Raw genomic sequence first — 27,627 nt, forward strand, 5'->3', positions numbered from 1 at the left:
GCCAGTGCCTCTGGCGCTGAGCCACTGGCAGGCCTGGGAAAGGCCGCTGAGAGCAGGCCCAAAGCTCACTGGGGAGTGTTAATTCCTTTCTGTCACTGCAGCAACCCCAGGGCGAGCGGGCCGGGCTGCCTGGTGCCCTGCAGCTCTAGCAGGGGCTCCGTAGTTGGCTGCAGGGCTGCACCTTTGGTCAGAGGCATTTTCTCCAGCTGGGGGTGGTGGCATTCGCTACAGCATAATGCAGAGCGGGGCCAATAGGGGGTGCTCCACCAAGGAGGGCTGCCTCGTATGTGGGGCAATGGCTGCATGGGGCAGGCACGGGCAGCATCCATCTGACATGGCATGGGGTACCCTGCCTGGGGACTGTTAAACCAATGGGAAAGTCACAGAAGCCAGCACTTGAGGTGCCTATCACAACCCCCCACCTCAACAGCCAGGCCTCAGCAGTGAGGCCACCTGGACACAGAACCGCACAGCCCTGTCCTGGGTGACAACGGCAGACACCATGCTCAGGCCGTGTCTGGCACAGAGCCACCCAGCCCAGAAACCCTGAGAAACCTGCCCTGCCCCACTCCACCCCAATAGGCCCCACCCCATGCCCACCCCCATAGCACACAACACTGAGAAGCACGGTAGAATGCCATCTGGGGGAGGGGGGCCTGTTTTGAATCAAGGGCTCGCCAGGCCCGTCCCACCCCAAACACCCCCTCACCAGACCCCCCAAATATCCAAGCCGTGCACGGTGCTGCAGCCTGAGGAGAAAATGGAGAAGTGCCTAGAAAAGAGACAAACCCAGGCAGGCCCCTTCCACGCTCCCAGCTGGCAGCATCCCTGGGGGGCAGGGTAGAGTTCTACAGAGAAAGGCAGGGGCAGGGGTGGCGCACTGAGCTCCTGGCCCCACTACACCAGCGCGTAGTCGAACTGGCCCCTCTCCAGCCCCTCCTTGTGGTCAGTCCAGGAGGAGGCGGGCATGCGGCTGTAGGGGTCTAGCAGGATGCGGAAGCAGCGCACCATGAGCATCACCAAGAAGACCAGGAGGAAGATGACGAAGGCGAAGACCGTCTTCTGCTCGGCGTCCATGCCCAGGCCGGTGGCGGGGGGCTCCACCAGGGAGGGGGACAGCAGTTCGTAATCCATCGTTGACGCATCATTCATTGCCGTGCCGTAGCACGCCCGCCACGCAGGGAGCTGGGCCAGGGTGCGGGCTGGTCACACGGCAGCCATCCTCCCAGCCCACAAGCACACTGGCAGCCACCTGGGGATGGAGCCAGCTCTGGATTGCAGCTGTGCCAGTGCTCAGAGAGCAATCGCCTGCCCAGGGCTAGTCCAGGGCTAAATGGGGCCACACGACTCCAGCCAAGAGCTCCTGAGAGGGAAAGAGAAGGGCATGAGGCTGTTTGTAGGGAGCCCACACACCAACACATTCAACATGTTCTGCTAAAGCACAGGGCTGTCCCTGCCCCGCTGCTCCTGACCCTCCGCCCCAGTTGCTGTCTCAGCACTGCTGCACCCAGACCCAACTGCTTGCATTATTTTGCAAGTAACATGCCTCTCCAATGCGGGCAGCACTACGTCCCTTGGGAGCCCACGCAGAACTCTGAGCAATCCTGCATCAGACACAAATGGGCCCTGCCCAGCCTGCCCCAGCAATGGGTTTTGCAGATCTGTCACTTCTGCTTTTTTATCTCCTTTACTGCCAGAGCTCAACTGCTCCCCTAGGGCACAGGGAGTTGGGTCTGCTGCCTAACTGGAGAACCATCCCTCTCCAGGGAGCAGGGAGTGATAAATAGCAGATCTGGCTGACAAGCTTCACATGAAAAATTTTTTTGCTGGAATCAGTGTTGGGTCTAAACTTTTGGTGAACTTTGGGGAGCCAAAACACACCCAGACTGGCCGTCTCTGCATAATCCTTTCTGAACCCTTTATCGAACAAAGCACTGACCTGCAAACTACTCATGACACCCCCTTTCTCAAGTAGCCATTAGCCTTTATCTCTATGCATTTACTTGTTAAACTTGCTTTTCCTGTAAAATCTTGATTGATTATGCATGACCATTATCTTTTGTTAATCACTTTGTTTACTTCTGTGTATAAATATTGATGCTCACCCCTAATAAAGGGGCCACACTTAATCTAAAGCTTTGAGAGCTAAGGATAGTGTGAGCCCGTTGATCAACGCATTGGTGTCTGGTCTCTGACAGAATTGTGTGCCCCATACCAACTCCGCACGAACTCAGGTGCTGGAGAGGTGAGTGAGGACTTGCTTTATTACCTAACATCAGGATTCTACTGAAAACAATTTTTTTTTGCAAGAGAATTTAGTTGTTAACAAAATATTTTGCTTCCCAACGTTTTTTCAAAAAGCAAAATATCTGAACCCTACCCCCACTCCATTTATTTTACCTTGCCAGGATGTTGCTGCTGTCATTCCTGCAAAGCCCGTGGCTTCAGATGCCATGCAGAGGGGTACAGTCTGACCTCCATCACACCAGGGTAATCCAGAGTAACTGGACTGACTCTGGATTTACACTGGTATAACTCAGAGCAGAGTCTAGCCCACAGATTGTTCCTGTGAAACATTCCCCATTGCTGAGAAGCACAGACATCAGAAAGGACATCAGCCCAAGGCCACCACACTGCCCCAATTGATCTCCCCACTCAGTAGAGACAATGACCCATGCTGCCTGCCAGCCATCAGCTCTACTCGCTGGATGGGGTGGGCAGACTGCTCAGAGACACAGGAATCTAAGGCCCTGCAATGAGTCAATGCAGGAACTCAGGGATGAATCACAATGGGGACAATTCCTGTCATGTTGGTGTGAGTCTTGTTTCTCTTCAAGTCCCAGCTTCTGGAGCCCTGAGATAAGGGGCAAATCTCAGCTGCCGTTCCTCAAAGTGCCTTTCCAGCCCTCATGCTTGCTGAGGGAAGCTTGAAAATCTGGTCCCTCAGCACGACCTAAAGGCTGAAAAAGCGAACAGCACAGACAGCCCGACATGCATTCTTTATAGCTCCTGATTTTCATGGCGGTGGGGGCTGTCTCCTGCCTGCTGCACCCTTGGAGCTGACGATACTGAGCATGGTATGCCACGTGCAGCTCCTGACACCAGGTATCCATGTGCCCACCTCCCTGCAGGCTCATGCTATGCTTGGAGATGCTGTAAACCTGGAACAGCTGCGACGGAGTGTGCATTCCACTGTGTGCCCAGGGCTGCCAGCCCATGGCACTGATGGGCAGCATGGGGAGGGCTGCATTAGCACTGCCCCATGGTGTGCCCGCTCTGCGCAGAGGCCACTTTAGGGCTCTCAGTCCAGCACTGCCTTCACTCCCTTCGTTCCCAGAGACCAAGCAAAACCCCCCCAGCACATGTCATCTGATGGGGCTTTGGCAGCTTATTTCCTTGGGTGACTGCACAGAGCTGATCACTCGAACACGACCCACGATGACTGACATGAGCAGAGGCCTCTCCGAGGGGTGTTACCGAAACCTGTAAGGAAATTCCCCCTCCCCATCCCCCACACTTGGTGATTGAGGGCTCTGAGCTCGACCTCAGGGCAAAGGTTGATGCTCAAGACTCCTTAGAGCAGTGAGATTTGTGGTTGAAGAAGCAAACACTCAGCCCCTCCTGCCGGGCTCTGGGCCATGTTACCTGCGGGTAGATCTTGGCGCACAGCAGGGAACGGGCTTGCTTTGGCCTCTGTCATTCCCTGCATTTCCCCTTCATGGTGGGAGGGCGTTTCTAACATCCACAGGGGTCACCAGGAGCAGGCCAGCCTCGACAGGCCCACGGTGGGTCAGCCCACTTCACAAAGCAGCCAAGACAAAGGCCCCTTTAGCAGTATGGGCTAGTGGCTTGGACACCTGGGTTCTGTTCCCACCTCAGCCACGGCTGTGGGACCTTGGGAAAGTGTTAGACTGAGCTCTCTGGGGCAGAGCTGGTCTCGCCCCAGGTGTCTGTACAGCACCCAGCAGGATGGGTAGCAGCAAGGAGAATAGTACCTGCCTCACATTCTGAGGACACTGAATTCACTTGCAGTTGGAGTGTCTTCATGTTAAAGCAAAGCCCAGGCCTGCCCCTCTGCGGTGTAACTCGTCTGGCACTACTCGGAGAGCAGGCAAATCAGGCCCAAGCACTAAACGCCTGCAGCGTTTTGTGTCACCGACATCGGGGGACACAGGGACGGCCCCAGGCAGTGCAAGGTGGCATTTCACGGTCCATCCCCCAGCCTGACAACTAGGCTCTGAGAGGGTCTAGCTAAGAGCAAACTGGGGCAGAATGTGGGGAAGGCATCAGTGCTGACACTGGCTCAGCCCACAGCAACCAGTCCTGGCAACTCCAGCCGCACTGCCAACCTGCCACGGCTCCCCGTGAGCCGCTGCCCAGCCTGGGCCTTCCCTCTAGGCACTGCCAGGATTATAGTGCAAAGTTCTTCCGCCCCAGGAGCAGAAGCTGCACTTTTCTGCTCTCGGCAGTGCACCAAGGCACCAGCCCTGCCAAACCCCATGGTCCCCAAGCACTGCTGTGAAGTGCACCCTGCCTGCTTGAGCCCAGAGACGGAGCGGTTCCTGTGCAGCAGCCGGGCAACGTGCCCCTATCTGTGCAGTGGGCTGCACACGCTACTCCCAGCGTGCCGACCTCCAGCCAAAGCAAGGAGACACTAACTGCACAGGCCAGCTTGAGCTAGAGAAATGGTGCAGAGCCAGACTGCCATGTCCCGGGGCGTGCGGGCACCACGTGGCGGGGTGTGTATGTATAAGTCCCTAGGTATGTGCTTGTTGGGCTGGGGGCTGGGGGTCGCATATCTTAGTCTCCCTGTGCCTCTGTCTCTCTGGGTCTCCCTCTGGTCCAGCCAGGCTGTGCATGGGCCAAAGGTGATGGAGAAACTTGCCCCCATGTGGCTGTGCAGGGGCGGCTTACAGCAGCCCCCTGGTCCCCACACACTCTGTGGAGCTGTGCCCTCCTGCTGGGTCCAGAGGAGGAGGAAGGGCCATGGCTGCCTCCCCTCCACACCAGCCTATGGCCTGGGGCTGGTGCCAGGGGAGCAGCCTGTGCCACTCAACAGCTGGGGTAAGTTGTGCAACCCCAGTGCACGGGGAGGCACTAGGACTAGGCCAGCTCCACCTGCCCCTCAGCCCCCACCGCTCCATTCAAGGCTGGTGGCTGAAGGCCACGTTTGGGCCCTCTGTGTCTGGGTGTTTGTGCTCCCTCCTTGTGCATCTCTAAACAAGCGGAAGAACCTGGATCCCGCTGGCTGCTCCATGCAAAGTGCTAGAGAAGCTGGGGTCACTCTGGTTCAGTGAACGGGGCAGGTCTCAGTTGGGGATTGGTCCTGCTTTGAGCAGATGGTTGGACTAAATGACCTCCTGAGGTCCCTTCCAACCGTGAGAGTCTATGATTCTATGAACAGCCACCCCCTCCCTGGCTGGGGAGCTTCTGGGGCACTGTCTCTTGGCTACCCTGGGTCAGGAAATGTCTAATAACAAACCCACGAAGGGCAGCAGCATCTGGGGGAGAGGGGGGCAGGGGGGTAGGAGAGGTAAGAAAGTGGCTCGGTGTCCAGGCCAGAGCCGTAGAACTACCCAGATGTCATCCACCTCCACCGTGGAGCAGGGTAGCACAGCAAGCCAGGCCAGGCTGCTGCTGGGAGGAGCCGCTCACCCCTGGGGCAGGGGGCTGCCAGACCCTTTGCTCCGTCAGCAGAAGGGAAGGTTTTCTCCTCAAGAGACCCTTGCCCCATGCTCCTCGAAGTACCAGCTTTACTGTGTAACTGTCCCCATAGGGCCTGGGCAGCATAACGCAGTGGTTTAGATGCCTCCAGGCACAGAGAGGGACCTAGTGGGACTGTCATAAGCACCCAAGCAGGTTAGGGCCCTGGCAGGCTTTGAAGCCAATGGGATATAGGCACCTATCTGTGCACAGCCGCCCTGCGCTACTGGACAGGCTCTGCAGGGGCCATGGAGCAGAATCACTCCTTCGCCGTCCCCACAGCAGAGCAAATGCCATGCTGCAGGCCAGTCTCCTGCCTGGGCCGCTCCCCTGCCGGCCCACCAGTTATGGGACACCTGGCAGCCCCGGAACCAGGCCTGGGCAAGTCTTGGGATTAGAGTGTCACATCTTAGCCCAAGGTTAGTGCCACAGGGGCTGAGGCGCACAGTCCTTCGAACCCCAGGGAGCTTCCAGCCCCATCTGCTGCCGAGATCAGCCGGGCTCAGACCAGAGTGGCTAAGCCAGGCACGGATGGGCGCATGCCCCATGGGGACTGTGCCGTGCATGGCCGCCTCCCCATTCCTAGCTCCACTTCTGAAGCTTGGACCCAAGCCTGGAATACGTTAGCTGGCAAAAGGCTAAGACACTGGCCTCCAATGCACAGCACCATGGCTGGGGGCTGGAGGGGGGGGTCCCAAAGAGCCGAGCATCCTCACGGGAGAGCCCTTGACCAGGGACTCTGCTTCCACCATCAGATCTAGTGATGGGAGACGCTGGGTTGGAGTTACTGCTGGAAAGCAGCCCCTTGGCTTGCATTGGGGCTTGGGCTGCTTAGTGACAGAAATGATGGCTCTGGATTTATGCAGAAGGCACCTGGATGCCCCAGCGAGAAGCCCTGGCAGACGCCCAGCCACAGAAGTGGTCCATTTCCTAGACACTACTGTGCTAATAAGTGATGGTCACATAAACACCATCCTATACCGGAAACCCACTGACCACTATACTTACCTACATGCCTCCAGCTTCCATCCAGGACACACCACACGATCCATTGTCTACAGCCAAGCTCTAAGATACAACCGCATTTACTCCAATCCCTCAGACAGAGACAAACACCTATAAGATCTCTATCAAGCATTCTTAAAACTACAATACCCACCCACTGAAGTGAAAAAACAGATTGATAGAGCCAGAAGGGTACCCAGAAGCCACCTACTACAGGATAGGCCCAACAAAGAAAATAACAGAACGCCACTAGCCATCACCTACAGCCCCCAACTAAAACCTCTCCAGTGCATCATCAAAGATCTACAACCTATCCTTAAAGATGATCCCTCACTCTCACAGATCTTGGGAGACAGGCCAGTACTCGCTTACAGACAACCCCCCAACCTGAAGCAAATACTCACCAGCAACCGCACACCATATAACATAAACACTAATCCAGGAACCTATCCTTGCAACAAAGCCTGATGCCAGCTCTGTCCACGTATCTATTCAAGTGACACCATCATAGGACCTAATCACATCGGCCACAGCATCAGGGGCTCTTTAACCTGCACATCTACCAATGTGATATATGCCATTATGTGCCAGCAATGCCCCTCTGCCATGTACATTGGCCAAACTGGACAGTCTCTATGCAAAAGAATAAATGGACACAAATCTGACATCAGGAATCATAACATTCAAAAACCAGTGGGACAACACTTCAACCTCTCTAACCACTCAGTGACAAACTTGAAGGTGGCAATTTTGCAACAAAAAAAGTCAAAAACAGACTCCAAAGAGAGACTGCTGAACTTAAATTAATATGCAAATTAGATACAATTAACTTAGGTTAGACAGAGACTGGGAATGGTTGGGTCATTACACTAATTGAATCTATTTCTCTATGTTAAGTTCTCCTCACACCTTCTATGGGTCATCTCAATTATCACTTCAAAAGTTGTTTTTCTCCTGCTGACAATAGCTCATCTCAATTGATTAGACTCTTCCTGTTGGTATGCATACTTCCACCTTTTCACGTTCTCTGTATGTATAAATATCTCCTGTCTGTGTGTTCCATTCTGTGCATCCGAAGAAGTGAGCTGTAGCTCACAAAAGCTCATGCTGAAATAAATTTGTTAGTCTCTAAGGTGCCATAAGTACTCCTGTTCTTACTGCGTGGGAAGGACATGCTGGCCTGCTGGCAGTCCCGTGCTGGAAGTCACCCTTGGGGGTCCATCCCAGGGGACTCTGCACCACGGTGTCTCTGCTGAAGGGAGCAGCCCCCACTGGAATTCACATGGGGCTAGCGCATTAATCGTCAGCTACTTCATGTAAGGGGCCGTAATTAATGGAGGTCTCCACAGTCAGTTGCTGCCCAGCTCATGTGTGGTGCTCAGGCAGCGCAGGATCGAAGCCAGGTGAGAAGACAGAGCCAGCATTAGCTGGCCGGAAGCAGGCTGAGCCTGGCCCTGAGTTCGAGGCGTTACTCTGCCCTTGGCAGCCTGCACCTCAGGGTTCAGTCCCCTGCTTCCTCAGCACCCCGGAGGCAACACAGTGGACCCCAAGGGGGGAGGGAGTCGCAGGGCTGCCGAGAGCAGGTTCGGACCCCGTGAAAAAAATTTTCGGGCCCCCCAGTAAGGGTGGACCAGCTAAACAGGGCCAACGAAGCCAGGGAAGCCAGGCCCCGGTAATTTGTACTGGCTTCCCCCCCTCTCATCGGCCCTGGGAAGTCGCCCAGCAAAGAAGCAATCCAATATCCTCCTAGTGTAGGGCACACAAGGCAGGGAAAGCATCTACCTTACCCCTTGTGAGCACCAGGAGGCGCTCACTGCAAGAGGGCCTGGATACAGGGGAGTTGGGGTCCAGGGGTCCCCAACACACACAGACCCAGGGCAGGGGCTGAAACTGCTCAAGGCCCAAGTCGAGGGGCAGGGGCCTGGGTCTCACCTACCCAGTCCAGGAGGGAGAAGAGGGACCTGTTTTCTCCCCACAGAAGCTTTGGGGGAGGCTAATGCCCCCCACAATATTTCCCCTTTCTCTCCTCCTTTCCCTCCTGCTATCAGACCCTGAGACTTGGCTTCTCCGCCCAGCCTGGCAGAACGAGCCTTAAGAGCAGTGCCCCATGGGGGCTCTCAAGAGGTGAGCAGGATGGTCTCCTGCCTTTCAGTTCACCTCTGCTCTGGCCCATCTGCCCTCTCACCCCTGCCTTCCTGTTCGCTCTTTGCCCCCTTTGCCCCCCAGACAGAAGGGCTGAAAGCCTGTGTAGGGTGGGGAGGGCTCGGTTCTCTCTGCAGGGCCCCAATCCCACCTGCGACACTGACCCACGACCCTTCCAGAGGGATCCTGAACATGGGGACAGCCGCACACTGTCCCCCACGCCCCTCATAGAGGATCCCAGCTGCTCATCGCAGTGTACGTGCTGCCCTCCCCCACTGCACATCACGACCCAGACACCTGCAGATCCCACTGCTGCCAGCCTGGATCCCATCCCATCCCTCAGTACCATGCTGAGGGGAAGGGGGCTGAGCCCTGCGGAGCTCACGGGTGGGGGAGGGGAGTTACTCAGCACCCACAGGCAGCCAAGCAGGCACCTCACGCTTTCTAAAACACAAGCCCAGATTTCCAGAGCTCCGAGCGAGCGGAGGATGTGACGGGAATGTCTCCTTGACAACATGTGTCAGCCTCATGACTGATCACCCCCACACAGAGCCAGCCCTGAACCAAACCCAGAATCACCAGCACCTGCCTGTGCAGGACTCCACCGCCACTCCCAGCCTGGCTCCCGCTCTAAGGAACAGACTCCTGTAATCATTGCTCCTGGGACAGCCCTGTGCAGCCAGCGGGGATGAGCCGCAACTGAACTGCTCCTGCAAAGTCAGGCACTGATCCCAGACACTGGCTTGTGAGTGACCCTCAACAGCCTGGGAGACTGCAGTGGCTGATGCTGCAGCATGCTGAGTTCCCCCAGATGTGCTCCAAGCCCCCCTGCTCCCAGGGATCTGTGCAGAACAGCCTACCACCCTGTGCACTCAGTTCTTAGCCAGGTTGTACAGACTGGGAAACTGAGGCCCAGCCAGCCTTCCCCCCGGGCCCAAGGGAGTTGGTATCACAATGAGGTGGAACACAAGTGTCCTGATTGCCACAGGACCACTCTGCTCCCCACACACATTCCTCAAATCAAACAGCTTTTACCTTTTAACACAAGACATCCCCAGGGCCACAATGAAAGGGCCAAGCAACTGGGGTGGCTCCAGGCCCCTCAAGGAGAACGTGTAAACCCTCCAGCTGGGCGCTGTGCTCGGCCCGGCCTAGGAAGCGGCACTCTCCTAGAGCCTTGTCCCACTTCCGCAGGCCCCTCCAGCTTCCTGCTCCACCTCATTCAGCTCATTCTGTATCAAATGACTGGCTGATAGATAACATGGCAATTTTTAAAAGGGGTGATCTCAGAAATGATCTCAGCAATTACAGGCCAGTAAGCCTGACTTAAGTACTGGGCAAACCGGTTGAAACTATAGTAAAGAACAAAATTGTCAGACACATAAATGAATATAATTTGTTGGGGAGAGTCAACATGGTTTTAGTAAAGGGAAATCATGCCTCACCAATCTACTAGAATTCTTGAGGGGGTCAACAAGTATGTGGACAAGGGGGATCCAGTGGATACAGTGTATTTAGATTTTCAGAAAGCCTTTGACAAGGTCCCTCATCAAAGGCTCTTATACAGAGTAAGCAGTCATGGGATAAGAGGGAAGGTTCTCTCATGGATTGGTAACTGGTTAAAAGACAGGAAACAAAGGGTAGGAATAAATGGTCAGTTTTCAGAATGGAGAGAGAGAAATAGTGGGATCCCCCAGGGATCTGTACTGGGCCCAGTCCTATTCAACATATTCATAAATGATCTGGAAAAAGGGGTAAACAGTGAGGTGGCAAAATTTGCAGGTGATACAAAACTACTAAATATAGTCAAGTCCTAGGCAGACTGCAAAGAGCTACAAAAGGATCTCTCAAAACTGGGTGACTGGGCAACAAAATGGCAGATGAAAATCAATGCTGATAAATGCAAAGTGATGCACATTGGAAAACATAATCCCAACTATACGTATAACATGGTGGGGTCTAAATTAGCTGTTACCACTCAAGAAAGAGATCTTGGAGTCATGGTGGAGAGTTCTCTGAAAACATCCACTCAATGTGCAGCGGTCTTAGGTGCCAACTTCTGCTGGTGCCGGTGGGTGCTCGACTCCCCTCTGCCCTCGACTCCACCCTGGCCCTGCCCCCTCCCGCCCCTGCTCTGTCCCCATTCCAATCCCCTTCCCCAAAGTCCCTGCCCCTATTCCAACCCCTTCCCCAAATCCTCGCCCCAGCCTCACCTCTTCCCCTGAGCGCGCCACATTCCCACTGCTCCCTACTCCCTCCCAGAGCTTGTCACACTGCAAAACAGCTGTTTTGCGGCAGCAAGTACTGAGAGGAGAAGTGGGGATGTGGTGTGCTCAGGGGAGAAGGGTGAGGTGAGGTGAGGCAGGGGGGATGGGGAGCCAATTTTTCCCCATGGGTGCTGCAGGCCCAGAGCACCTACAGAGTCGGCGCCTATGGCAGCGGCTGTGAAAAAAGCAAACAAAATGTTGGGAATCATTAGGAAAGGGATAGATAATAAGACAGAAAATATCATATTGCCTCTATATAAATCCATGGTATGTCCACATCTGGAATACTGTGTGCAGATGTGTTTTGAGATGGTTGTCCCCATCTCAAAAAAAATATATTGGAACTGGAAAAGGTTCAGAAAAGGGCAACAACAATTATTAGGGGTATGGAACGGCTGCCGTTTGAGGGGAGATTAATAAGACTGGGATTTTTCAGCTTGGAAAAAAGATGACTAAGGGGGGATACGACAGAGGTTTATAAAACCATGACTGCTGTGGAGTAAGTAAATAAGGAAGTGTTATTTACTCCTTCTTGTAACACAAAAACTAGAGGTCGCCACATGAAATTAATAGGCAGCAGGTTTAAAACAAACAAAAGGAAGTATTTCTTCACACAACGCACAGTCAACCTGTGGAACTCCTTGCCAGAGGATGTTGTGAAGGCCAAGACTATAAAAGGGTTCAAAAAAGAACTGGGTGAGTTCATGGAGGGTAGGTCCATCTGTTTGCCAGAAGCTGGGAATGGGTGATGGGATGGATCACTTGATTACCTGTTCTGTTCATTCCCTGTAGGGCACCTGGCATTGGCCACTGTCGGTAGACAGGATACTGGGCTAGATGGACCTTTGGTCTGATCCAGTCTGGCCGTTCTTATTTTCTGTTCTCATTGTGGGTTTCTGCGCAGCATTTCCCTTCTCAGAGCCATGTAGGCCTTGGTGCCCCCACTCGGCCTTTATTTGTCACCATCCCTCCATTCCTGCCCTTGCCCAGCTCCACCATGTGCTCCTGGCACAAGGAATCTGTTGGGGCCTCTCATGGTGCTGGATCTGGTTCCCTGACATCTTCTCACCTGGCCCCTCTGAGTGCCTCCCGTCTCGACTGAAGTGACAGTCTCAGCCCTGGACTCTCCTGGTTGCAGGCTTTCAACTTTCTCCTGGTGGCAGGCTTGGTTTGGTTCAGTTCCTGGTGTGGGCTTCCCATCTAGGCTCAGGGTAAGTGTGGTCTCCTCCGGGATGCAGTCCCATCACCATGAGCAGGGCAGCCTCACTGTCCTGGGGCCCTGGCTGGCAGGCTGCTGTGCTCGCGCAGCATACAGTGGGCCATTAGGCATCTGAGCCCCACACATGGGAAGATGGGATCAGGAGGGCAGGCTGGCCTTTGGCGTGGGGAACCCCTTCCCCCCGCCATGCAAGCTCTCCTGCATTCCTGTCCTCCCCCCTCCTCTCCTCCTGTCAGCACTGGATGACAATCTGCCATCACCAGACAGTGCCCTGTGCTCTGGAGGGGGCTGCTCCACACCCCCCTGGGCCCAAGTGCCTCAGTCTGCAGCCTCGCCCCCTACGTGGGCTGTTTGTGAAGTCAGCACCTCAGGCCTGGGCGTTCACAGGGGCGTAGGAGAGACCAGCGTGGCCACTGAAGGAGTCATGTTCCTTAGCAACCCATTTCCAGCAGGCAGTGCCAGAGCTGCTGATGCCGGAGCGCCCTGTGTGCTCTGCCCAGGCAGGAATTCAGCCTTCCAGCAGCTGAGGAGCTACAAGTTTCACTGCAGAGGAAAGATGAAATCGCGGCTCAGTTAACTCCTGCCTCCCTGGCACAGAACCAGGTGGCCAAGCCCTGCAGAGCAAACCGGCAGCTACCCCTGCCCCCGGTATGGTGAAGGGCAGGAGGAGGAGCCTGCACATCTTCAGTGATGCAGATCCTGGCATGAAGGAAAAGGGGATCGCGGACATCATGTGCAATGTCTGCCATGCAGCTGGGAGCGGGCGGCCCCATGTGCACAGACAGCTCTGCTGGGGCACAGACAATGCAAGATCTCAGTAGTTCCTGACCCATGGGGGACGTCCATGAGACAGGAACTTGGGTAACCCTGCCCCATGGAGCTCCTCCAGGCAAGTACATGGGGGCCTCTTCCACTCCATTGCTCTGAAACCTCATTAGTGGTCACTGCCCCTTTAGGGGGCTCAGGGCACCAGGCCTGGCAAAGCAGAGAGCTGTGGGCGCTAGCCCTGGGGCATCCCGAACAGCCTTTAGTCCTTTATTTGCACACTAGAAACAGGGAAGAGTGCAAAGTGTCTGGCCCACTGTAGCAAAGGGCTGCATGGCTGGGATCCGGGTGCCATGCCCATTAGCCTGACAAAATTAGGAGATATTTTTAAATATAACAGCTTGGCAGGTTCTGTTTCTTTGCTTTTGACTTTCAGAGCCCTTAGGGGGCCAGGTGTTCCCAGCCACATGGGCTAGCGAATTCCTTTGCTTTATGAAAGTTGAGAGTTTCCCGGAATCCCCCGGAATCCCCCAACTCTAGGAGCTGGGGCTTTAAGTGAAACCTCAAATACTGTGAGGTTTGCAATAAAATTGCAAGTGCTGGCCATGCTGAGCTGTTTAGCTCAAGCCCATTGTTAGTTTGTAGCGGTTCCAAGAGCAAACACATTGAAACGCTTGCCCTGCCCACGCGCAGGCTGTCTCTCCAGTTGCTCTCTCCTTTCTGTGTGTTGTATTTTCTGTTATTTGTGGTAGAGAACAATATGGTCAGTGCATTATTGATCCCCTGGTTTGCTATTATTCCAGGGCTCCCTCCTGGGTCTCCGCCATCTGCTTGTTCCAACATTCTGAGGTCCACCCAGCCCAGACTTGGATGCAGACAGAATTGCCTCTGCTTCCCCCAGTGCTGGTGATGAAGTGGCAGAGTTGTACTCAGAGCCTCTCCTCTTGAAGACCTTCCTCATTGACTCCTCTGGGAGTGACCCATGCAGCCTCATGTCGCCCAGGAGGAGCGGTGGGTGCCCTGTGAGCACTGCTGGCCTTGCTTCAGGGAGAGCTGCCACCTGTGGCTGGGGAAACGTGCTCAGTGAGAAGCAGGAAGCAAAACTAAGCAGAGTGTCACAAAAAGCAGGCTGTGGGGGACACACCCCATGCATTCCCAGGGCAAGGGGCCCCCAGCCAGGGGACAGGCTGGGACTGGCCCCTGCCGAGGAGTGGAGGGAGTGACTGACTGGAGCTGGCAGTGGGCACTCATCCAGTAAGGAGAGCCCCCATGGGCAGTGAAGCACCACGTTGCCCCAGCACAGGCCAGAGCCTCCGAGGGAGGCAGTGTGGCCTAGTGAGTAGAGCACCAAACGGGGACTCAGGAGAATGGGGCTTTGTGCCCTGTTCTACCACTGCTCTGCTGGGTGACTTTGGGCAAGTCACTGCCACGACTGTGCCTCAGTTTCCCCATCAGTAACATGGGGCTAAAGACACTGCCCTCTTTGTGTGGCGCTCTGATGAAGAGTGCGCTCTCGTGGCTTGGGATGAGACGGCAGAGCTGCTGACTGCCCAACAGCACAGGCATTGCTGCAAAGTCCCAGTGCAGGCTGGGCCCTGGCAGTGCGGAATGGCTCCTCCGCCCAATCCCTGCATGGTTTGCACCCAGCCGCAGCATAGACGTGCCCTGAGTAAGCAGAGCTGCCCAGGCCCTCCATGCCCACAACCTCCTGTGCTAGGAGGAGCTGATGAATGGGAACCAGCCAGCATGGGGGCTGTGCAAACAGGGAACCCAGTTCTTCTAGCCACGCTCCCTTCCCCAGCCGCACCCCTCTACAGGGCTGCAACGGAGCTCCCCTCTGTCCCCGGGAACCCCAATTGCAGGACTCCTTTGGGCAGCGATGCTGCACAGGGGCCACATGGAAACAGAGAGCCAGGCCCTCAGAAGCACGTGGGACCTGGTTCCCATTATTCGCCTAACACTGGGCTAACTCTGATGAACAGAGACCCATCCCTGCTAAGCGGAGCTAGCAGTCGTCTCCCTCCTCAAACCACAGTTACTACACACAGGCATCTCTGCTCAGCAAGGATCTCCCCCGCATTCCCAGCATCACTGGAGACATGCTGCTTTTCTCATACGGGGCAGAGAATCGGCTCTTAATTTGCAGGGAATTTTTAACAGACTCAGCTCAATAAAGCAGTTAATGAATTCGGCAGTTATTTAAAAAATATTTGATTGACTTTTGTTAAGATTCATGTTCCCTTAGCAACTAAAAAAATAATCTCTCTGTGAGATGTCAGTTGCTTAATAGGGACAGAATTCAGTTAAAAAGGAAACTGATTCTTGTTAACATTCAGCGACACTGAAGGGATATTTTGGAGGAGCAGAAACATGAATTCAGTGTTCAGCTGGAGAATGAAGAGTTATTGAAAAAGCTATCAAATTGGCTATACTAAGGTAGGCTCGATATGGGAAGTCACAGATGGACAGACGGATGGACAGACACACATGGACTGCAATGTTCACTCCCAGTTTTCAGCAGCCTCCTACAGCTCTCTGCCCTGACCCTGCACCGCCCTGTGCTGTGGGGAGGGTTCACAAGATCTACAGGCAATTCTGCTGAGCTGGGGACAAGCCCTGGGGCAGTTGAGGAGCAGCCCAGTACACTGGCAGGACTACCCTCCCCAACCCCCCAGACCCTCTCTCGCAGACGGGGTTTCTGTGGGGTCTGAGGGAGGAAGGCTGATGGCTCAGGTTAAACCCACAGGGGAGATTTCTGGGGCCAGCAGGAGGAATTATCGCCGTGTCCAGACTGTGCCACTTTGGGCCCAGTGGTGCCCTCACAGGGAGCGTCCTGGGGTCAGGGGCTATACTGAGCCACAGGACAGCACACCTGAGCCCTCCCCACCTGGCCATGCCCGGTGCCCCCAAGGCATAGCTCTCCTGGGCCGCCCAGACACCTGTCCACCAAGCACCCCCTGGATGAAAGGGGCTGTGCCTGCAGGTTTGTCGGGAGCTCTTCCCACTGCACCTCCCCTCATTCCCGGACCACACAGGTCACTGGGGGATCATGTGGGGAGGGGTGGGGGGGTTGGCAAAAGAGCAGGTTTCCCCCTCGGCCAGAGCTCACTGGAGGTTTGGCCCTGGGGAGACAGAGACAAACAGCCCAGGAGATCTCCAGGAGCAGCTTTTGGCCCAGTCTCTAGCCCAGCTTCAGTGAGCTCCACGCTCAGGGCCTGATCCTGCCAGGGCATTGGCTACATGGAGTCAATGGAGCAGAAGCTCCCAGCCCACACACTGAGAGTCCCCAGCGGCTGGGTTTAGCTCTGGCTTCGATTTCCCTTCACTCTCATAGCGTTACTGGTAAATCTTAGGGTCTTTGCGATTCACCAGCCATTGGGACCAGGAGCCAGTACATTTATATGGGCATGCACCAATAATGGCCAAAGTGGAGTACATCTGAATATGGAAAAGCAGCTCCGATAACAGTCGCTAGCCAGAGCAACGTGTGTCACTCCTGTCCTCGCATTAACAATCCTCATTTGACAAGTTGTGAGAAATAAATGTCTCGGTGTTTCGATTCTCATGATTTACAGAGGAATCATCACCCTGAAGAATATGCATCCAAAATGCTTTACGTCAACTGTCATTTGCAGCCAGGTGATACCACACGGTTTGTGCTTTCTTTAGCTGGCTGGCTGAGACGACAGTTCCAGCCATGTGCTGATTGAAGCACTGGAGGCCAACTAGAGAGACAGTGTAACCCACAGGAGATCACAGCTGAACATGTCTCTTGTAGCCTGGCCATGGAGTGTTGTGAGGTTATAGCTCCTTGGAGAGATCTTCCTGAAACACCCTGTGTCTCTGGTAGCTGGGATCATCCTGGAAACCTCCAGTGTTCAGCGAACTGGTTAAAAATGACTGTTCTGTCTCCAAGAATAGCCAGCCAGTGAAGAGATTTAATGCTAGGCATTGTCAAAGTGCCGGTGTTTAGAGTCAGTGCATGACCCTGCCGGCGCCTCCTCTGCATCAGCTGGAATTTAAGGGCACTTGATTCTCACAAGCTAAGGCCCTGCATGACACTGGTTGTTAACATCTGGTCTCTTGTTGCATTATGTCTCTCTACTAAGAGCCTCAGCACGCTTGCAAACATCATAGGAAACAACCCCCTGCTCAGAACGCAGGGAAACAAGGGCTCGTGTCTAGCAGGCAAGTTCTTAGGGCAGAAGACACTAAATAGAAAGGTGGAATGAGTTGCTTCCAGCCGCAGCAGACAAGCTGTCCCCCATGCACACCCCCAAAACTGAACCCACTCGCTTCGCCTCTCTGGCTGTCCAAGGCCCTCCTGCCCGGAGCTGCAGCTGGCTTGTGCGTTTCTGGAACGCATGTCCCCATGCATGGCTCTATTGTATTACCCTGGAGCATCAGTCATTCAAATCTTACAGGATTTTAGATTTCTTGTTTCAGTAAACGTTGCTGCTGATGCCAACGAACGAATGAATCCCAGTGGGTTACTGGGTGGCTGCCCGTGTAAATACAACCTCTGCCATGCCAGCATCACAGCAAATTGAGAGATTAATGGAAAGCACACAGTACACGCCATAGCTTAGAGAGCAATAGTTATCAAACTGCGTAGAAAGCTCTAGTGCACCCCAGTGGGCATTTCCTTCACATATAACCTACTTTTGCACAGGGGGACTCACTGCCACAAGATGTTCTTACATCCCAGAGCAGCCCTGCCTCAGCGGAAGAGAAGTGGCAATCACGGTTTGCAGGTGTAACCTTCCCTCCCATGCACAGTCTCACCGGAGGTAGGGGGGCAAGCTGGAGGTGCCAGCTTTTGGAAGAGGTTTAGTTCCTGCCTTTAGTAACAACTGCGTGTGGTTCCAGCTGGAGCTGACCCTCTGCTTCACTCTCTGTCTGAATGCCATCTAGTCTTACTTTGCACCAGGGCAAAGTTGCCAGGGTTCACCCAGAGGTGGTGGCAGTTCAGTGGTAGGTGAGGTAAGTGACATCCCTAGTGGAAATCCCATTTGCAAAATATGTCCCCACGTTTTTGCGGCCAAAGCAGAACTGACCACCCCTTCCACAGAGCACCTGACCAGTCGGGACGGCCAGACTGCCCACCAGTTGGTGCCACCCTGGCCTGCATCAGGCATCCTCGTTTACACCAGAGCCACTCAGACCCATGGCATTTCACACTCACTGTGCACTGGTGCAAACAGCAACCCAAGGTACTGGCCAGGGCAGAATTGGGCCCCGCCCCCAGCCCCCTGCTTTGAATACTCCTGCTCCAAACTGTGCCCCTGGATACTGTGCTCTGTGGCCTTCCTTGTCCTGCTGCCAGCACCAGCCTCTAGTGATCCTGCCTGGGCCTCCTTGGATCCCAGAGATCAAAGGTCACTTTGTGGGTCCCTGGCCCACAGCCTGCCCCTCCCCCTGGGTCTCCAGTCCCCTCTGCTGCCGCTTGCCCTTCTGGCATCTCTGACACAGCAACTCCACGGCGTTTCCCTTCTGCCTGCGGCACACAAGGGAACGTCTAACCTGCGGCAGGATGGGGCAGGAGACAGGGCGGGGGCGGGAGCCCTCTGCTGTGCTGCCATCACACACCGTCTATCGCGTCACTGGCTGCCTCTCTGAGCTCCATGCAGAACTGGCCCTCGACAACTGGCCCTCCCTGCTGGTTTCCTGGACGATAGTGCCGTGCCCTGTCGCGCTCAGGACCAGGTGATGCTTCGACCCAAGAAGAGGGAAAATCCCCTAGACTCAGGTAGCGAAGGAGCTGGTGCAGCCCAGGCACAGTCCCGGGCGGTCAGACCCCAGCTCGCACTGAGCAGGAAGCAGCCCATGCTCAGAGTTCAGCCCATGTGACCCAGCACTGGCACCATCCTGTCGTCCACATGCACATGGGCAGTGCCAGGGACATGCAAGCAGTGGCTCCTTGGCCCCAGCCCTAGACACAGAGCTCTGCCCCGTTCTGCCCTGCAGGCTGCATAGGCGAGTTTGCCATTCAGAATCAACGAGGCATTGTCACAAGAGAACCGCTGAGCCCGCCCGACGCTCCCAGGCCTGGCAGCATAAGGCAGGGGCCCCTCGCAAGGAACTGCCCTGAAACGCTGTCCCGCCCTCCCCTGCAAACACAGGTACCTGCCTGGCACCGGGGGGCCAGCCCCTCACGCCCAGCGACTCCCGACTGCGCTGCTTGCCATCTCGGGGGAAGGAGCCGAGTCGCTCCTGGAGAGGGAGAGCGCAGGGAGGCAGCTGCTCGCTGCTCGCTCGCTCTGGAGCAGGTTCCTATGGCGATGCAGAATCAATTACAATAAAAGGTGGAGCGCAGCAGTCGGAGCCAAGACAACTCCTCATTGGCAGCCAGGGGAACCCAGCCCAGCAGGGGCGTGCGGAGCTTCTGGGGCCAGCCTGGGCCTGGATCTGGCCCTGCTCTGCGAGGCCGCTCGGCCCGCTCTCCCACAGCTTGAGGGGCAGCGCACAAACCCTTCCAATGGGCCACATCTTTATCTGCGCCTTCCGCTCGCCATAGGGCTGCATCAGGCCTGTGGGCCGTATGGGCACTGCCTTCTCCTCGCCCGTTTGCTGCCCCCTGCACTCCCTGGGTGGGGACGGAGCACAGTGCCTCAGGGCTCGCGTCAGAGCTCTCATTCGTACACAACAGAGGCAGCAACATGCCAAGCTCCACATGCACATTTCTGCAGCTCCTGCCCCCCCGAGGGAGCTCTGTCTCCCCAGCCTGCCCCCAAGGAGCCACTTGTCTGTCTGTCACAGCCGTGATATGGGGGCTTCTTTGCCAGTAACCACACCAGGCCCCCACCCGGCCACTGGGCAGTGAGAGGGGAGAGTCAGCCGGAGCGTGCCAGGGCCAGGCCTGCAGCATTGCCAGCTCCAGGGCTCCACGTGCTCCTGCCCCCTCCCCCATGCTCGCCATTCTCCCAGCCCAGGCCCCAGGGTCACTGTGAGCTTCTGCTGCACCCCAAGTACGGCCTGGCTCCACCTCGGCAGGGCAGCCCATAGCTGCCAGCGCCCCTCGTTTCACAGGCTCCTGGGAGAGTCCAGCAGGCAGGCACAGCACACGGAAAAGCTGCCTGGCCTCAGCAAACCCCCCAGGAGCCTGGCACCAAACCCGAAAGCAAGGCAATCTCGCCTGGCAGTGGGATTCTGCGTGGACATGACACCAGCTCTCCTGCCTGCTCAGGGTGTGCAGCTGGGGGCTCCCTGCTTCCTACAGTGCTGGTGTGAGCACTCTGCCACACTGCACAGAGTCTGGGCCAAACTCCAGGGGATTCAGAGCCAAGCCCCTGAGCAGGCCTGGGGTTGGGGCTGATGTCACAGCACAGGTCAGGGTGCAGGCCTCGGGCTGGGTTAAGCTTCAGCCAGGGAAGGGGGGGATAGGAGAATGGTACATCGGAAGGGTGTAAACCCCAAAGATGGAGGCAGAGGTGAAAGTAAGCAGGTACAGTCCAGTCTGGCTTACTGGCAAGAGCCAGTATGCCGTGCCGGACCGCACCAGCTTTGGCGGCAGGGATTTAAAGGGCTCTGGGCTCCCCACCACAGCGGGCAGCCCAGAGCCCTTTGAATCCTGCCTGTGGCTATGGCAGCTGGGCTGGGGCCAGGATTTAAATGGCTCAGAGCTCCCGTGGCTGCGGGCAGCCCAGAGCCCTTTGAATTCCGCCCGCGGCTCCAGCAGCCAGGCTGGGGCTGGATTTAAAGGGGTCAGAGCTCCCGTGGCTGCGGGGAGCCCAGAACCCTTTAAATCCAGTTCATGGCTCCGGCAGCCAGAGCTTTGGTGAGGATTTAAAGGGCTTAGGGCTCCACGGTGGCCGGAGCTCCGGGCCCTTTAATTTGCCCGAGCCCCGCAGGCTCCCAGCCACCTCTGCAGCTGGGAGCCCCGGGTTGATTTAAAGGTCCTGCAGCTCCCAACCACAGCCAGTGCTCCAGGGTCTTTAAATCTTGAGAGGCCACGCCTCTTCCAATTGAGGCCACGCCCCCCTCAGGACTCCGGCAGTACCAGTATGTCCCATAAGTTACTGTCACCCCTGGATGAAGGAGAGTGATTCTGGGAGGCAGAAGAGATTGTAACTGGGAGCCAGGGGGACAAGTGAGGCAGGATGTCAGTGAGATGGCTCTGGAGGGAAGTGTTGGGAGCTGGGCTGTTTAAATTAAGCCTGAGCACAGCATTAGAAACAGACTGACAGGGCTGGGCTGCCCTGGCCAGGAACTGGCCTGAATGGACTGATCTCTACAGACCTGGAAGGGAAAAGCTCTGTGCCCCATTCCCTGAGTCTGCCAGCCACACACCTGCCCAGTTCAGAGGGTGTCCTGCATGTTCTAGACCCCGTTCCCAAACCAGGAGCTAGAAGTTGCACAGAGAAGCAGGTTCACCAGCCCCATCAGCAGGAGATGCAGCATGCAGTGCAGGGCCGTAAATACACCCATTGCATTGCAGCGCTCACTAGGAATGCTAGCACTTGCTGGCGCGATGTGGACACTCGGCAGCGTCCCTGAAGAGGGGTTATGAGCTTAGAAGGGCCGAGCAGCCACAGGAACTGGAATGGCCTCTGTGCACATTTCACCCAGCCTCAGCATTCCACCGGGACTGCCTCTGCTGTTGCTTCTGTTGAGCAGCAGGATTTTTCACGTGCAGGGCCAGGGGCGCTGGAACAACGTGTATAGTGGGGTGCTGAGAGCCCCTGAACCAAACTGTAAACTCTGTACAGAATGGAAACTACACCAATCCAGGGGCTGCGGTAGCACCCCCAGCACCCCTAGTTCCATGTGCAGGGTCCTGGACAGCTTTAGCATCCTGACCCACACGGGGGTGCCAAGGGGAAGACCTCATGTCTCCATGTGCTCACAGGACTTTTGTAAAGTGGGTTCTTAAGGGGCACCGCTAAGCCCTCTAGCTTTGTGCTGGTGCTGCTGTGAAAACCCTGACATGCTCTGAACAAAGGACACTCTTGGTGTAAAGGTTATAATGGTTCCTTCTTGTTCCTGCCCGTTCAGTGCTTCGGCATGAGCAGTGCTAGAGACGTGGTGATGAGCGCTGAGCGACAGCTCGCCATCTGAACAGCAACTAAAGTGACGATCTCAAGCAAAATGGCCTTTCAGGGCAAACAACCTTGGATGTCAACTTTTCATGTTGCTTTCTAAGTTGCCATATGAAAGAAGAAGACGATTATTTTTTACTCAGTTTTAGAAAATTACATTATAAAATATTCACCCTGCCACAATTACTAATATACATGAAACCAGCCTACTTTACAAACGTTCCGAGCAGTAAGGACAGCACCAGGGCAGCATAATTACAATCCGAAGTATTTAAAGTCCTTGCACCGTTCAATACACCTCAGCACGATGCCCATCCCACAATAAGGTGATTCATCATAAATATCTGGAAATTTCCTGAAAGATCCATCTTATCTGTTAATTGAAATGATGTTCTTGAAAGGGGCCCATGCAATATGTACTCAGGCTTAATTAGTGCTGGCTGTGGTGACACGCCAGGCATGCTAATGGCTTCCTTACAAAATTAATAATGAGACCTTAGTAATCATCTGCCTGCTGTAGGGGCTGGGAGACATGAACAGCTGGATATGGCTCCTGGAATGCAAGAATGGCCAGACCGGCCTCTGCCTACACTCTTAGAATCTGGAGGTTGCAATATGGAAATATATGCCAGGACCCCAGATCCTTCACCGCCAATAGGAGAACTCATGTGAGTAAAGATCCTGGCACTGGTGTGTGCAGGGCTGGGTTTATTTCTGCAAAACCCTTAGGGGACACTTGCCCACCACCAAAATAGAGCTCTCTCTGAGGCAGAGTGTGGCAGCCCTTTGCCAAGAGTCCAGTTCAGCCACACCCAGATATGGTATCTTTACAGAAAGCTGCCCCTACATAGCTAAAATCCCATCCCCCACCTCCATCCCGGGCTGCACAGAGATCGACCATCTGCAGCTGAGCTGCCCTCCTAATCTGGAGTTTTTATATATGAATCAACTGTGTCCCCCCAAGCCCCCGGGCAGCTACATCTCAGCTGCCTCACCCTGGCTGGGGCAGTGGTGATGGAGTCTGTCGTACAGCCAGACATTGCCCCCGTTCGAGAGCAGACAGGGTTACATGGAGGTGCAGAGATGTCCATATGCACTCAACAGCCAGGGTTTTGCAAGCTCTCCACCACCTGCTCTCCTCATGTGGCTCAATGACTGGGCATCATCCCAGGTGCAGCAGGGGCTCAGTACTGTTGTCTCCATCACTGGCATCACAGAGCCTTGTCATGCGTGAACTGAAGGGACTTCCACTCCATCTCCCTGATGCCTTGAATTACTTATGTTAATCTCCCCTCCACTCCCCTGGCCTGGACACCAGGATATTGGCTGCGAGATAACAATCCGTTTCCCAGTGTGCAGACTGATCGCAGAAAGAAGCTGTGTCTTGCTCCAGCCTATCCCCCGGGCAGGGTCCGGCAGCCTGGCTACATTCCTACTGACCAGGCAGGGTCCGGCAGCCCGGGTCTGTCCCTACTGACCCGGGCAGGGTCTGGCATCCCAGCTACGTCCCTACCGACCGGGCAGGGTCCGGCAGCCAGTCTCCATCCCTACTGACCAAGCTCCGTCCCTACCGACCAGGCAGTGTCCGGCAGCCCAGCTCCATCCCTACTGACCAAGCTCCGTCCCTACCGACCAGGCAGGGTCCGGCATCCCAGCTCCATCCCTACCGACCCAGGCAGGGTCCGGCAGCCCAGCTCCATCCCTACCGACCGGGCAGGGTCCGGCAGCCCGGCTCCATCCCTACCGACCGGGCAGGGTCCGGCAGCCCGGCTCCATCCCTACCGACCGGGCAGGGTCCGGCAGCCCAGCTCCATCCCTACCGACCGGGCAGGGTCCGGCAGCCCGGTTCCATCCCTACCGACCGGGCAGGGTCCGGCAGCCCAGCTCCATCCCTACCGACCGGGCAGGGTCCGGCAGCCCGGCTCCATCCCTACCGACCGGGCAGGGTCCGGCAGCCCGGCTCCATCCCTACCGACCGGGCAGGGTCCGGCAGCCCGGCTCCATCGTGGGGATTATGCCTGCATTTCAATGAGCTCAGTTTAAAGCTGCTTGTGATGTCATTTGGTCTCTGTTGATGAGGTGGTTTGTGCTGAGGATTCTCCAGGAGAATTCTCCTGCGTGGGCTCGGAGTGAGTGCTCACTGGAGCTGTGGCAGCAACAGCATCAGAACTAGGTTTGTGCTCCCAACACAACAGGCTCTGGGAGGTTCTGCTGCAGCCTGTGCCCTGGCCCTGGGTTTGGCTGGATTTCTCATCCCACCTGCATCTCCATTTCCCCCTTTGGCTGAGTGCAGGGACAACGGGTTTCACTCAGGGGGCAATGGGGGGCTGCGAGTCACCGGACATGGGGGCGATTAGGCAGTGCTCTGAATGGATGGCATGGCATTTTGTGCTGTAGCTAGTCGAGGATGCAGAATAGCTCACAGGCACCTATGGGGAGGCCGCAGGAAGAGCCCCGCCCCGGCCCCATAGAGCCACCATGGCCCAGACCCACCTCTGCAGGCTGCATCTTCTGCACTGAGCCTTCAGCGAGGTGCGGCACCGGCCAGCTCTGGCGCATGAGGGTGAATTTCTGGATCTGGATTACAATGCAACGCCAGCCCCTGCTCCAGCCACCCTGACGTAACAGCCTGAAGTGCACGATAACCCCCTCAGACCCTGCTGCCAAACAGCCTCTGCCCCCTGCAATGTGCCTGAGGGTGGGACTATTCTGGGCAAACATCATTCACTCTCGGTGCAATGGAGGGAGCCTTGCAAGCCCCCAACCCTGCTGCTGATGCCCCCCGGGCAGGGCTCTGCAAAAGGGGGGCACTGGGTTTGTGTGTGAAAATTCTTGCTGTGCTTTTTGCCATTCAGCTCTGGATGCTGCAGCACCTCCAGATGTCCCTGACATTTTGCAGGCAGGGTCTTTGTCATGCTGAAGTACAGCCCCCTGCAAACACTCGGGGGTTCACTGCCTCTTTGCAGGGCCCTGTCCTGGGCTTGATTCATAGAATCATAGAATATCAGGATTGGAAGGGACCTCAGGAGGGTAGAGATAGGATACAGAGGGACCTAGACAAATTAGAGGATTGCCTTGTCCCTGTTGAACATCACCACATTTCTTTTGGCCCAATCCTCTAATTTGTCTAGGTCCCTCTGTATCCTATCCCTACCCTCCAGCATATCTACCACTCCTCCCAGTTTAGTGTCATCTGCAAACTTGCTGAGGGTGCAGTCCATGCCATCCTCCAGATCATTAATGAAGGTACTGAACAAAACTGGCCCCAGGACTGACCCTTGGGGCACTCTGCTTGAAACCAGCTGCCAACTAGACATGAAGCCATTGATCACTACCCATTGAGCCCGACGATCTAGACAGCTTTCTATCCACCTTACAGTCCATTCATCCAGCCCATACTTCTCTAACTTGCTGGCAAGAATAGTGCGGGAGACTGTACCAAAAGCTTTGCTAAAGTCAAGGAATAACACATCCACTGCTTTCCCCTCATCCACAGACCCAGTTATTTCATCACAGAAGGCAATTAGGTTAGTCAGGCATGACCTGCCCTTGGTGAATCCATGCTGACTGTTCCTGATCACCTTCCTCTCCTCTAAGTGCATTAGAATTGATTCCTTGAGGACCTGCTCCATGATTTTTCCAGGGACTGAGTGAGGCTGACTGGCCTGTAGTTCCCTGGATCCTCCTTCTTCCCTTTTTTAAAGATGGGCACTGCAGTAGCCTTTTTCCAGTCATCTGGGACCTCCCCCAATCTCCATGAGTTTTCAAAGATAATGGCCAATGGCTCTGCAATCACATCCGCTAACTCCTTTAGCATCCTTGAATGCAGTGCATCCAGCCCCATGGACTTGTGCTTGTCCAGCTTTTCTAAATAGTCCCGAACCACTTCTTTCTCCACAGAGGGCTGGTCACCTCCTCCCCATGCTGTGCTGCCCAGTGCAGTAGTCTGGGAGTTGATCTTGTTTGTGAAGACAGAGGCAAAAAAAGCATTGAGTACATTAGCTTTTTCCACATCCTCTGTCACTAGGTTGCCTCCCTCATTCAGTAAGGGGCCCACACTTTCCTTGACTTTCTTCTTGTTGCTAACATACCTGTAGAAACCCTTCCTGTTACTCTTAACATCTCTTCCTAGCTGCAACTCCAAATGTGATTTGGCCTTCCTGATTTCACTCCTGCATGCCTGAGCAATATTTTTATACTCCTCCCAGGTCATTTGTCCAGTCTTCCACTTCTTATAAGCTCCTCTTTTGTGTTTAAGATCAGCAAGGATTTCACTGTTAAGCCAAGCTGGTTGCCTGCCATATTTGCTATTCTTGCAATTTCAATAAGGATTCTTTAAACTGCAGCCAGCTCTCCTGGACTCCTTTCCCCCTCATATTAGCTTCTCAAGGGATCCTGCCCATCAGTTTCCTAAAGAAGTCTAAGTCTGCTTTTCTTAAGTCCAACGTCCGTATTTTGCTGCTCTCCTTTCTTCCTTTTGTCAGGATCCTGAACTCAACCATCTCATGGTCACTACCTCCCATCCACTTTTGCTTCCCCTGTTAATTTTTCCCTGTTTGTGAGCAGCGGAAGAGCTCTGCCTCTAGTTGGTTCCTCCAGCAGTTGCACCAGGAAATTGTCCCCTACACTTTACAAAAACTTCCTGGATTGTCTGTGCACCGCTGTATTGCTCTCCCAGCAGATATCGGGGTGATTGAAGTCCCCCATGAAAACCAGGGCCTGCAATCTAGTAACTTCTGTTAGTTCCCTGGAGAAAGCCTCGTCCACCTCATCCCTCTGGTCTGGTGGTCTATAGCAGACTCCCACCACGACATCACCCTTGTTGCTCACACTTCTAAACTTAATCCAGAGCCTGTCAGGTTTTTCTGCAGTTTCATACCGGAGCTCCGAGCCATCATACTGCTCTCTTACATACAGTGCAACTCCCCCACCTTTTCTGACCTGACCCCCATGTTTGCTACCTCCGTTCATACACACGAGCTTCCCACTGACCCGTGGACCAATGGTTCTGTGCCCCACCCCGGGCCAAATCCTGCTCTCTGTTACACTGGGGTGTTCCTCTGGCCTCACACCGACATGTGCCCATCCAGAGCCGTGCTACGTTGCAGCCCTGGGGTTGCACTTTGGATCTCCTGGCCCTGTTGCTAGGATGTTGCCAAGAGGGTTCAGTCAGCAGCTGGGCCCAGTGGGCTTGTTACCTCCCTGTATTGTGGTAGGGCTGGGAGCCCAGGCCTGGCCCAGGGCCCTGGCACTTGGTGCTGTACGAACAGGGGCTAAAAGCCCAGCTCAGTATGAATTGCGGTTTCTAGTCTCTCCCTTCCTCTTTCACCTGAATCTTCTGCTTTCGCCCTGAGGTTCAGGGTGCGCTCCGGCTGTGGGACCTTCCCAGGAATCGGTTTTACTCTTCCAGACTGACATTCCCCTCCTTGGCCCTCCTTTAACAGACTCCTTACCTCAGCTGCCCTAACCTCTCGGGGGGGTTGCAAAC

General features: G+C 55.2%; 1 protein-coding gene across 2 annotated transcripts; it reads right to left on the reverse strand.

Annotated features, from left to right (window-relative positions):
* Positions 1-617: 617 nt before the first annotated feature.
* CTXN1 (cortexin 1) lies at positions 618-27,627 on the reverse strand. Of its 2 annotated transcripts, none has more exons than XM_050933852.1 (2): positions 27,593-27,627; positions 618-1,363 (listed from the first exon to the last, which is right to left on the reverse strand). In XM_050933852.1, exon 2 carries the CDS (start codon positions 1,150-1,152, stop codon positions 898-900), a length of 255 nt encoding a protein of 84 aa, XP_050789809.1. In that variant the 5' UTR covers positions 1,153-1,363; positions 27,593-27,627; the 3' UTR covers positions 618-897. The 2 variants fall into 2 exon arrangements, with proteins under 2 accessions (XP_050789809.1, XP_050789808.1); XM_050933851.1 differs by lacking the exon at positions 27,593-27,627 and adding an exon at positions 19,228-19,353.

The sequence above is a fragment of the Gopherus flavomarginatus genome, chromosome 24 (genome assembly GCF_025201925.1).
Source record: "Gopherus flavomarginatus isolate rGopFla2 chromosome 24, rGopFla2.mat.asm, whole genome shotgun sequence".
NCBI classification, from domain to species: Eukaryota; Metazoa; Chordata; order Testudines; family Testudinidae; genus Gopherus; species Gopherus flavomarginatus.